This window comes from Hevea brasiliensis, chromosome 16 (assembly GCF_030052815.1).
Source record: "Hevea brasiliensis isolate MT/VB/25A 57/8 chromosome 16, ASM3005281v1, whole genome shotgun sequence".
Classification (NCBI taxonomy): Eukaryota; Viridiplantae; Streptophyta; class Magnoliopsida; order Malpighiales; family Euphorbiaceae; genus Hevea; species Hevea brasiliensis.
The window spans coordinates 63,566,404-63,579,196 of NC_079508.1; the positions used below are offsets into that span (position 1 = coordinate 63,566,404).

The 12,793-nt window shown below is 30.0% G+C and overlaps 2 protein-coding genes across 4 annotated transcripts; both read right to left on the minus strand.

Annotated features, from left to right (window-relative positions):
- Positions 1–457: 457 nt before the first annotated feature.
- LOC110664654 (NAC domain-containing protein 83-like) lies at positions 458–1,592 on the minus strand. The gene is made up of 2 exons (XM_021824429.2): positions 1,541–1,592; positions 458–1,026 (listed from the first exon to the last, which is right to left on the minus strand). Exons 1-2 carry the CDS (start codon positions 1,590–1,592, stop codon positions 458–460), a joined length of 621 nt encoding a protein of 206 aa, XP_021680121.2.
- Positions 1,593–3,870: 2,278 nt separating this feature from the next.
- LOC110664599 (F-box/FBD/LRR-repeat protein At1g13570) lies at positions 3,871–9,949 on the minus strand. Of its 3 annotated transcripts, XM_021824329.2 has the most exons (5): positions 9,224–9,949; positions 6,475–6,678; positions 4,858–5,795; positions 4,591–4,749; positions 3,871–4,443 (listed from the first exon to the last, which is right to left on the minus strand). In XM_021824329.2, the coding sequence occupies exons 3-5, from the start codon at positions 5,719–5,721 to the stop codon at positions 4,168–4,170; spliced, it is 1,299 nt and encodes a 432-aa protein (XP_021680021.2). In that variant the 5' UTR covers positions 5,722–5,795; positions 6,475–6,678; positions 9,224–9,949; the 3' UTR covers positions 3,871–4,167. The 3 variants fall into 3 exon arrangements, with proteins under 3 accessions (XP_021680021.2, XP_021680022.2, XP_021680020.2); XM_021824330.2 differs by lacking the exon at positions 6,475–6,678 and having other exon boundaries at positions 4,675–4,749; XM_021824328.2 differs by lacking the exon at positions 6,475–6,678 and having other exon boundaries at positions 9,224–9,947.
- Positions 9,950–12,793: the final 2,844 nt, after the last annotated feature.

Consider the following 12,793-nt stretch of genomic DNA (forward strand, 5'->3'; position numbering starts at 1 on the left):
ATCTGTATTAACACCTTTGTAAATATGAAAAATACCTCAATTACAACCATATATGGTACCCACAACAATTTCTAATTTGTATGATTGAGGGAGGATCATCTATCGAAACACAGCCTTTCCCTGCTCTTTTCGCAGAGGTACAACTGATATATTACAAAAGAATGCTACAAGTACTGCTGATAAGTTAAATATGAAAAAATGGAAAAGCAAATTAAACAAACACAACTGCCAGAAAGTACCATGTCATTAAAAAACGTTTAGATATATTTAAGATCAATGAAACCAAGATTTCCTAGTGTGATCATATTTAATATTAGTTACATTTTCGAATCCCCAAGGTTAATTATAGTTTAATAGAACAGAATCCATCTACGTTGATTGAGACAACGATATCTGGGTTTCTGCATCACCAATGATGCCCAAGAGTCGTAGGATCAATGTCATTACACTAACCCAGTTACAGATGTTCCACAGCATTGGCAACGTCGAATGAAACAGTAAGAATAGTTGCTAGGTTGCCACTGTCGTTCCCTCCATCAGTATCTTTTCGCTTGCCCTTGTTGTGTTTCAGAATCTGACAGAGGATGCACTCGCTGTTCTTTTGATTTCCAACCAGAGATGCACCCGCCAAGGAATACTCGCGCATGATCCAAGTTTCATCATTGCTAGTTAAAGTCGAAACATCCTTCTTTGCTTTGGTTGGCTTGAAAGTAAATCGTTTCTTTAAACCAATTAGTTTCTTAGTTCGGCTACTGTAAATCTTCTTTCCTGCATCGTTGCCATGCCACTCTCCAAAAGCAGTAGACCTAGCATGCCGATTTGTGCTAGAATCCTTCAACTTTGTAAAGATAAACAAACTCTTTTTGTCGTTTTCGCGGTAATAGTAATAGATTTCCCATGAAGCCTCGGCCTTGCGTCCGTAGAGATCACACTCTTTGATCACATTCCACGGCAGTGGTTCAACCCTAATCTTCTTGGAAAGATAATGGGTGATAAGTTCTCCGTCGATGGGTCTAAAATGAAACCCTACTAGCAATATCGTCAAAACCTATTACTGGTGAACTAGGTTTTATCACTTGTGTTTTCTTCCCTCTCAAGATCTTCTTCTTCTCTTCTCTCTCTGGATTCTCTTTCCTCTCTAATGTTCTTCTCTGGAACATAACCTTAGCGAACAAGAAATTGTGTCGGAGCTTTGACCGCCTTACTCTTTCCCTCAGTTTCTCTGTGCTACATTGTTCACCGACTTTTACGATGCCTATATATATATATGTTACAGTTAATTTTGAGATATATCCAAGGAAGAATCCGGGCCCAAGACCAAAATATGTAAATATTTTATAGTATTAAAAAATAAAAATGTTGAGTCTACCAAATTATTAAGTAATGTTTACATTTAAATATTTTGGTACCTTTATTTTTAATTTAATAATTATATAAAATTTATACCAATGAATTTTTCATTCTAAAGCTTTTGCAGCTGACATAAAAATGCACAATATATATATATATATATATATATTTTAACTTGCATATTCTTTACCTTCTTGTGAGTGTGGGCATGAACGTAGAACAGAGGGCTTCAGTTCACTCATGGGACTGAATGGAAGAGAGATTTGAATTGTTTCCCTCAACACAACTAGGGTTCAAAACCTCACTTATTTAAGGCAAACTCATTTTTCAGTTTCCAAATATTCCCAATATAAAAATGCTAAGAGTCTCAAAATTTTAGAATTTATTAGTCTGAGCATTACCACTCTAAGCTCTTTCCACCACATACAGAACCACAAGGATTAGGATAATAACTGACAAATTAGCATGGGGGCAAACAAATTAGCATTTTACAGTAAGCATATAGGATAGGATAGCTATTACAATTTCTTCAATGTAAATTAACCTGGCATGCAAAGTAATTAGATGCAGCTTCCCATAAGAAATTTTTAATTTTAGGAGGAATCTCTAAGTGCCAAAAAAAACATCAGAATTGATAAATTAGAGCCTTGCTTTTCATTGCTTCAACCTCATCTGGCAACCTGCATAGCTAGTGGTGGTAGGACTTCACTTAGATAAAAAAAAAAAAAAAAAAAAACCTCCCTTTTGTCATAATTGATCATTTTGAGTTGCTGCTTCTATAAGAATTCTCAAAATTGCTGAAATCCAGTCATTTCCAGTTTTCCACTAACCTGTGGAGGCAGATTAAAAGATGGAGAATGTGAAATCTTCAGGTGCATATCGGAGTTTGGGACTTTTTTTGGGTCTACTTAATCGGCAAGTTCACTGAAAACTGGTTTTTCATATGGAAGGAAAAGTTTCTCACCTAAGGCTCTGTTTGGATAGGATGAGGGAAGGGTAATTAATGAGAGGGCAAGCAGGGTTACAATAAAAAAAAATTTCATGTTTGTAAAGATGTGAATTAATGAAAATGTAAAGAAAAGTAATATATATTTTTTATGTTTGGAAAGAGATATAAAAAAAAAAGGATAAATAATTATTAAAAGTATGAAAATACCCTTTGCTATTAGATAAAAATTTACTCTTAATTTTTTTTAATATGTAAATTAAGACCTTTTATTTTTTGCTTGATGACCTATATATTACATTTTGGATTGTCTCTTTATGCCAGACCATGGCATGTACCATTTTAACATTCAATTTAGATATTTACAGGTATAAGTCAAAAGGAGTGAATGTTGACATGCCAGTTGGATTTGATGTTCTTGTTACATATAAAATGAAACATGAAATATTTTTTTAGTTTGTAATTAGATAATTTATTAAATGGTAAATCCGTCATGATAAATCTTAAATTTGCAAATAGTAATGGTTCACCATGAATCATAAAATAAATAAATTAAAATAATAATGGACAAATCTAGCAAAGATCGAATAAAAAAACGGATTATTTTGAAAAAAAATTGATAATTGAAACATAATAATTATAACAAACTATTGAAAGAACAAATGATTCAATAACTAAAATTAAATAGAAAAATAAAACTAATCTTATTTTTACAAGAATTCAAAATTCACGAGGGAGAGTGGAGAGATTAAGTACGACCACTTGAGAGAGAAGACATTTATTTGTATTGCTAAACTAGATTTATTTTTAATGGATGTAATTAAATTTTTAATAAAAAATTAAAGACAATAGAAAAATAAAAATAAAAAATAAAGTAATTTTTAACACTCACCTCCTCTGTTTAGGGTGTAAAAAAAATTGAAATTTGATAAGTAAGGAAGAGTAAACTTTACCCTTATTTACCCTTACCTTTTATCAACTCACCTCTTCCCAAATAATGGTATAACAGTCACTTACCCATCCTTGCCTTTATTTACCCTTTCCTCGTCCCATCCAAACAAAGTGGGAGAGGAAAATTGTCCATGTCGCTCACTCACGATTGATATAAAACTTCCTCTATCGGCAACAAACGACAGGGAAAATTTTTCATCGTCACAGGATAGGAAAAATAAAATTTCCCTGGTTTTAAACGACTCTTTTAAATTAAGTTAAAAAGGTCAATGAACAAAAAGAGTCACAATGATGAAAGAGATCTAAATCAAATGACTTAAAACCAAGTGATAAAAGTTAAGCGTCCCAATGCCAAATGGGCATCAATTTTCCGATAAAACAACCGTCCAGAGGCTGTTTACCACTAACTTCTGCTAAACAAAGGAGATGGGAACCCATGTGTCCATAGACGGCCAGAAAAAGGTAATGGTCACAAGCAAATCCTTTTCCTGCAATTTTTTTTTTTTTTACACAATTAATAATTGATTGATATACATCGATAATTATAGGACAGTTTTTGCTGGTAATAGAGGAAAACAGGGTAAGAGCAAAAAGCAATGTAGAGTCTACTAAGCCACAGCACATTCATATTGTAAAGACTTCAATTTTCTTGATAATTTAAAGCTTCAGAATCGTTTTCCCCTGCATTTCGCAGTTAAAAAGTGTACACTATACATGCAGATATCCAGAAAGTGCACCTTGAACCATGTCTCTGGCTATTTGTATTTTAGGGCTCAAAAGAAAGCGCACTTGCATATAGTTGATACTAGATAGCTAAACAGGCATTACCAGTTTAGGAAAAAAAAGGATCACAATTTACATGCAAGGCACTTTCATGGTTAAGTCATTTTTTAAGAACAGAAACCTTGAAGATGAAAGGCTTATAGGGTCAAACTTATAAACTTCACATGCTCTGAAGCCCGCTCAAGTTGCAGCAACACTGATTCTAAAATCCTTTCGCCGCTGTATTTCACAATAGTCATTGATTCCAACATTGGCGAATGAGCAAGCAAAAGTTTTATGAATTCCAATTCAGTTCTTGTCCCAACAATGCCTCTAATGTTTACTACTTTGAGTTGGTTGAGATAGAAATCATAGAGGCACTGTGATATGACAAAATCCATAACAGGTTTATGCACCTCATCCAAAGTTTCCACCTACAAAGGATAACAAGATACAAGTCACCTTTGCAGTATGCAGATTCCCATACAAACACAAACTTGCATTAACTTGTTTTTTACGACTGTTGACCCAAAAATTCACCATATAAAAAATGCTAACAGCTGTTTTTTCAAATAACTCACCGTTATAAGAAGATCTTTTAAATTTGGAGAGCTTCTAAGTATAGAAATTAAAGACATGACATCCCTTAGACTAGTAAACCTTACTTCTCTTATTTCAAGAGCTGAGAGGCAGTTGAGCATGGTAGGGAGTCTTTGTGGGACATCCTCATTAGCTAGAAACTAGGAAAAACCATGAAAAATATTACATTAGATAATTTTATTTATTCTAAGCATTTGACCAAAATATATAAGTAAAATGAAACAAAGTTTCAAGTATAAAAATGATACCTCAAGAAATTGACCATACAAACAGAGCCTGTTTATACCACCAAAACTACCCAAAACTCTGATTAAATTGCAAACTTTCCCTTGCTCAGGACGCCAAGGTATCGTCCATCCATACATAGGAATCATGCGAATATCAACACTAACTAGAAGTGGATTATATCCAAAACAGATGTCTTCAAATTTAGAATCTAGTTTCAAGTATTTTAGGTTTGGATTATGGATCCTCACAAAAGCTAAATGATCGATATTCAACAGAGTTAATCTCTCAAGAGCAGGGCAGTTGCAGATTAAACTTTCAAGTGTATCACTTACTATAAAGACTTGACTAAGCTTGAGGCTTTTAAGGCAATCAAATCCTTTGAAAAAAGCAGGAAGCTTGAATATACAGCCAAAGAGCTCCAAGCAGCTGAGCTTTGGACAACAGAAAACACAAGAAGGCAGCTTAAAACGTTTTATAAAACTGAAATCCTGGATAATTAACTCCTTAATACCTTTCTTTGTTAAAAAAGCTATCCATTGATCAAAATCAGACTGGTTTGGACAGCAATAAGCAGCAAGCTTGAACTTCTCTATTGGACCACTGTGACTGGATTGAACCTTATTAATGATTTTCATAATCTCCATCCATCTGGCTGCCTTGTCTACCATAGAACTATGGATGCATTTATCATCAAAAACAAACTGAGAAAGGCCAGTCCACTTATATCTCCATTTACTTGACAAGACACTAGTCCTTGCAGCCTCTCTTAGCGGCAGGTGCACAAGGATGATATCTAAGACATCCCATGGTAGATTACTGATCCTATCTATCTTTGTTTGGTTTTCCATCTCAATAGACTTTTGATGTTTCCTTGTATTGTTCATAGGTTCTTTGGCTGGATTAAAAACTCTGTTTTCAACACAATGCAGCAGATTCTTCAGAGAGAGAACATACCAACCTGCAAAACATGGGATTCATTATGATAACCTTTACCTGTGGATCAAGATTACTAAGTCAACTATTAGAAGAAAGAAAGCAATATTTATGAACTAGAAGAAGAAGCTTGAACATAAGAATGACAACAACTGCAAGCTAGTATTGATGCAATATTGGAAGTTTAGGAATTATAGTCATTGTGGAATTAGGAAAATTAGATTTTTATTATTTATGAATTCTATTAGATTTAGAATTTATCATTGAAGAATACTTTTAGGCTTAGTATTTTATTTAGGAAGTCTATTTTAATTTAGTATTCCTAATTAGAATTGTTTCAGTGTTTCTAATCCTAATGTGATTAGGATTTCAAAACTCTATAAATAGGACCTAGGGTTTTTACATGATTAGATTTTGATTATTGTGATATTATTGACAATTAAATAAGGATTTTGAGAATTTGTTTCTCTTCGTTCTTCCTGTTCTAAATCAAGTATTTTTTGTAATGGTAAATAAAAATGTTGGGGGAAAGCTACTCTCAAAGCCAAAAAGGAAAATGGGTTGAATAAGGAAGAGAGGAGATGGAAGAAAGGCCTTCATCACAATAGCATGCAAGCATTTCCATTCCAAGTGTGCATGAGTATCAGTGACAGAGAGAGCAAAAGTGAAAAACAGCAGACTAGCCAAGAGAGGCTGAAATTTACTCGATCACAAATGCTGATCTTCTGTTTGAGAGGAAGTCAAGTCTAGTATGAGGTCATGTTTTGTCCCCATTATTTGTTTGGCTGAAAATAATTCTCTCACCCAAGAGCATTTGCAAGTGATAACTCTAGGAAATGCTCATTCTGTACAGGTAAGCTGGTATCCATTTACCCCTTTGAAAATTACAAGCAACTCATCTGTAAGTTCTGTGACGTGATAAATATATCAATAACATTAGTATCATCAGGTCAATCTCGATAGAGTCCTAGTTCCAAAGTTAACATGATTAAAATTAGGAGTGTGTGATTCTGATTTCGGTTCCGGTTCGGCTCTTGTTAAGAATCGGAACCGAACTTTGATTTCTCTATTTTCTTGGAACTAGAACCGAAACCGAATTTCAGTTCAGTTCTGGTTTGGTTCTAACTACTTTTGGTTCCGGTTCGGTTCCAGTTTCGGTTTTGATTTTAGTTTCGGCTCTCAATTCCTATACTCAAAATTGCAACATTATTATATTCCTTTTAAAAATAAAAATAATTATATATTTTTAACATCAAAATATCAATAAAAACAAAAATACTAATATTAAAATAATAATATTAATATCAAAATAAAATATCAATAAAGTAACATAAAATTAAACTAGCAATTCTTACATAAAAATGCACAATAATAAAAGTATTAAAAATAAATTTAATTTAATATAATAGACATTATTTATAAAAAATTTTATAGATTATAATTAAAATTTTTTAATATAAAAAATAAGAAAGCTAATGTAATTTTAAGTCACTTCATTACATGTCTCTTAATACTACATTCTACTATCTTATACATATTTTTCAATTACATAAATTTTAACTAAAAAGTATACTACATGACTAAAAGGTAAATTTGTCATAAAATTAATGACTATAAAGTGATTTAATATATTTATGATTAAAAGTAATAAAAGTTAATATTAGATTACTTATATACACTTATAATTAAGGACAAATTAGGTTACACACACACACACAATCTTAATTGCATATAAAAATATATAATTTTGCTGATGTTGTATAACATACCTTAAAAAATCATAAAAAAAAACATATATATAATTTTGGTTCGATTTGGTTCTTAATGAATAACCAGAACTGAACCAAATCAATAAAATAAATTCGGCACAGTTTGGTTCCTATAATAACGGTTCTTTTTCAGTTCCAGTTCAGTACATTTGTTCAGTTCGGGAACCCTAGGAACTACGCACAACCCTAATTAAAATACGCTTCTACACAACACTACGTACCAAGTGTATCAATTTCCCATTCCTCCAATTAAACTCAAAGAGACAATCAACAAAAACGTCATAAGAAACACCAACACCCTCCACCACATTTTTTCCTTATACAGAATTTAGCATAAATCCACTTAAAGCATTAGAATTTTCAACTCATCAATAAACATCTATCAAATTAAATGCTTTCTTGTTCTTGGACAAGAAAAATAATAGGTATACTTGCAAATTCACATCAATTAAGCATATTCAAGCCCAAAAATCTCATCTATCCATCACTTGCCATTTAAACTTGATCATAGAAGCCATACTTGATAACAAAAATTAAAGATATTCCACATAAGGATCAAATAGGAAAATAAACAACTTCTTGTTTTAGGGTAAAAAAAAGGGAAGCAAAAATACAAAGATTTTTCATAGTCATTTGGGACAAAGAGGCAAAACAATATCGCCTATATATTCTTAACTAATAATAATATACGGTTTGGTTCTTACAATAACGATTCTTTTTCAATTTCGGTTCAGTACAGTACGGTTCTTTTTCGGTTTCAATTCGGTACGATTCTTTGGTTCGGCCCGAGGCTCTCAGGAACCATGCACAACCCTAATTAAAATACACTTCTACACAACACTACTTACCAAGTGTATTAATTTCCCATTCCTCCAATTGAACCAAGTGTATCAATTTCCCATTCCTCCAATTGAACTCAAAGAGACAATCAACAGAAATGTTATAAGAAACACCAACGCCCTCCACCACATTTTTTCCTAATACAGAATTTAGCATAAATCCACTTAAAGCATTAGAATTTTCAACTCATCAACAAACATCTATCAAATTAAATGCCTTCTTGTTCTTGGACGAGAAAAATAATAGGTACACTAGCAAATTCACATCAGTAAAGCATATTCAAGCCCAAAAATCTCATCTATCCATCACTTGCCATTTAAACTTGATTATAGAAGTCATACATGATAACAAAAATTAAAGATATTCCATAAAACGCAACTCTAAGAAATCCTTGTAAGGATCAAACAAGAAAATAGACAACTTCTTGTTTTAGGGTTAAAAAAAATAAAAAGGAAGCAAAAATGTAAAGATTTTTCATGGTCATTTGGAACAGGCAAACCCATATCGCCTACACATTCTTAACTAATAATAATGATACGGGAGGGAAGGGAAGAGGAAAAGAGTATTTTGGACAGAACTCGAAATGAAAACCCCCAATTTCTTTTCCTATTTTTTCTCCACATGCAAACGGATCATTTCTTAATAATTCTTAAATCTTATCCAAAAATATAATCATAACATACTCTCTTCTAGAAATTAACTCAATGACAAAGAATTATAGCTTCCATTTCCATTAAAATTCAACAAAACAGTGATCCAAGTTCATCAAATTAGATCTAAGCTGATTAACGTATAAATACATTGAAGAAGAAAGAGCATGGAGAAGGGAAGATGGAGAATTTACCCTGGATAGAAGCTGGCGATCGGAACGGCGATCATCAGCGGCTAGAGCTGGAGGAGCCGAGGAGTGTGTCTCTGACTGTTTGTGCTCGAGTGCGTGGACCCAATCTGTAAAAAGGCTGGGGTTCTGGATTTTGTTCATTCAATGCTTATAAAATAATACATAAAATTGTAATCTATACACAAGCAGAAGGTATTCAGCACATGATGCTCTTTTTTATATAATTTTTACATGTTTAATATGTATGATTTTTTTATTATATATAAATTGTAAGTTAATATGTATGTTTTAGCATTCATTTCGTCTTTTATAACATTATAAATATTAGACGAAAAGGGGGAAGACTGGTCCTCGTCAGTGGCGGTTGGTATACCGCCTGTGGGCCCTCTAACGGAGGCATTAGTGAATTTCTTGTTCGATGACTTCGAAGGAGAGTTTATGCGCTCTTTTCTTGACGTTTCCTATGCAAGGTTTCTCTACGAAACCTTTCTCTCTTTTCCACTGTCTGCCCCTTTGGAAGTCGACGAGATTGAGGGTTTCTTTATAAGCTAGATTTTTTGGGCGAACTCCTTGTTATTGAACCGGGCGACACCCCGATTCCATGTTTTGTAGGATTCGTCTGGGTGAATCATCAAGGGTTGATCAACTTCATGAAAAAAGGTTAGTTAAAGCGTGCATCTGATTTCGTGTTTTGGGGGTTATTTTGTGGTCCGGGTGCCGCATTGTGTCGGCTGAAGACCGAAGGTCGACTTAACACTTTGTGTTTCATGTCCATGCCCCATCGAGCCATGTTATTTGCCCCATCGGGCCTTTACTGTAGAGGGGAAATTGAGTGTATCTGTTATTAGGACACCAAGGTCACTCCGTTCCGTGTACTTCATGCCAGTCTTCGCCTCCGACCCGACCAGGAGTCCAGCCAAGCCTTTACCCGCCTGAATTGAATTAATATCTTTTTTTTATAATTTTTACATGTTTAATATGTATGATTTTTTTTATTATATATAAATTGTAGGTTATTTAATAATTATTTTATTAATAATATAATACATAATTATTATTATAATATAACCTATAATATATTAATATATATTAATTATATATATTATATATAATATATTTTAATTATTTATATGATGAAACATCTATTAAAAGAGATAAAGGTAAGAAATATATATATATATAAAATAAATGATTATTTTTAATAAATTATTATGTGACATTCTTTTTTATAGTATTGTGACGTATTATTTTTTATTATATTCTCACATTACTATTTTATTAAAATTTCTTTATTTTTATTATTTATATATTTAATTGCTTTATATTATAATTAAATTATTAATTTTTCAATCATGTATATATAGATAATAAATTGTTTAATAGCTACTTTTTAAATAGTTATTATTATAAGATAAATTATAATACATTAACATACATATATATATATATATATATATATATATATATATATATATATATATATATATATATATATATAAAGCAAACATGTATCGTCAATGGGCTGTTACGTGATATTATTTTTCACGATAATATTACATGCCATTTTCTATTATATTGCCATAAGACTATTTCTATTAAAATTTCTTTATTTTTTATTATTTATATATTTAATTGGTTTACATTATAATTAAATTATTAATTTTTCAATCATGTATATGTAGGTTATAAATTGTTTAATAATTATCCTTTTAAATAGTTATTATTATAAGATAAATTATAATATATTAACATATATTAATTATATATATATTTATTAATATCTATATTATATATAGAGATTTTAATTATTTTTATTATAAAATTTTCATTAAAAAGTTTGAAAAATAAAATGTAATAAAAATAAAATATGCAATAATTAATAAAAATTTAAAATATTTTATTATTTTTATATATTAAAATCAAAATATATATATATATATATGTAAATTAAAATTTTTGATAATCATGTATATTAATTCCCTAATAGTAATATAAGATTAAAATTATAATTTATAAGAAAATATAAATTAAAAAGTATGTAATTAATCTTTTATAAAATCTATAGCTTCTTCCGTTATTGTGACGTCAGCAATAAGCCTACCTTAGCCTTTGTTTGGATACAGGAAAGAGGATGGAAAATAAAATAAGATTGTCACTTTTTCTTATTATTTTTTCTTAAATTGTAAGAGAAAATAAATCAATTAAGAAGAAAAGTATACTTAATTGATAAAATTACCTATATATCCTTATTTGCTCATTTCAATTTTTTAAGTAATTAATAAAATTAAAAATAAAATAATAAATTTTAAAAAATAATAAATTTTAAAAAATAATATTATTTTCTTTTCCCTCTTATCTCTTTCCAAAGAAGTTTCATTCCTCTTTTATCTCTTTCCAAAAAAAGAGAAAATAAACTTTATTTTTATTTTCTTTATTATTCTTCTTTCATTCCTAAATAAATAGAAAGAAAAATAAATAATAGAAAATAAAAATATTTTTCTTTCTTTATTTTCCGTACTCTCCATTTTGCATCCTAGCATAGCGATAATTGGGAGAATCCATTGAAATTATGATGTCAGACTATTTTATATATAACAAATACTTCTTGGTTCACTTTTATTGTCACTTTTTAAACATTAAGATACATTAATTAATTTTTTTAAATTATATATATATATATATATATATATATATATTATAAAAATCACTAGCTATTCAAAATTTATTGACCTGACTAATCTGGATTCGTGCTGAACAGGCCCATAAAAGAGGGCAAAATGCTTTCTCTCAAATTTTAAAGGTGCTTCATACCGAGTGCTTAAATCTAGAACCAGTGATTAAGGAAGAAGAGAACTCTGTCATCTCATTTCACCCCTTATAGGTAAATATAGTAATTATTTATAAATTTTTTACAATTATTTGATCATCCCTCTATAAAATAAAGAGTAATTTAATTAAATTACATAATATTTTAATTATGATTTAGATATTTAATTATTTTTTTAATTATCATAAAAAATTTTAAATAATAAATAAAAACAAAAAGGTGATATATGTTATCATTAATTAATATTAATAATGAAATCATTGGATGTATAAAAATTTCAACATACATTTGAGAAAAGATTTTCTATTTTCCCAATTAAAACCAAATTTAATATTATTTCAACATTGTTGTTTGGGAAGTTGGGCCTTCCAAATGCCTTATTGTTGATATAATGGGCTTCATGCCATAATTTTTAGGCAATCAAGTGAAGGCTGGACCCAAATCCTGTTTTAAAGATAAAAGAAATAATGAATTATTTCAAAATAAAAATAAAAATCATGGTTAAGATTTTCTTTTACGTGTGGTGTGGATTTTATTATTATTATTATTATTTTATTATTATTATTATTATTATAATAAACAAGTAAGTTGACATAATAACGTTGCGATATATTTCATTTTAAAAATTAAATACAAAATTTGTAAATTTTAAAGTAATAACCAATTAAACGTATAAAAAATTAAAAATTATATTATTATCAAACTACATTAAATTTATTTTTATAATTAAATAAAAATTTTAATTG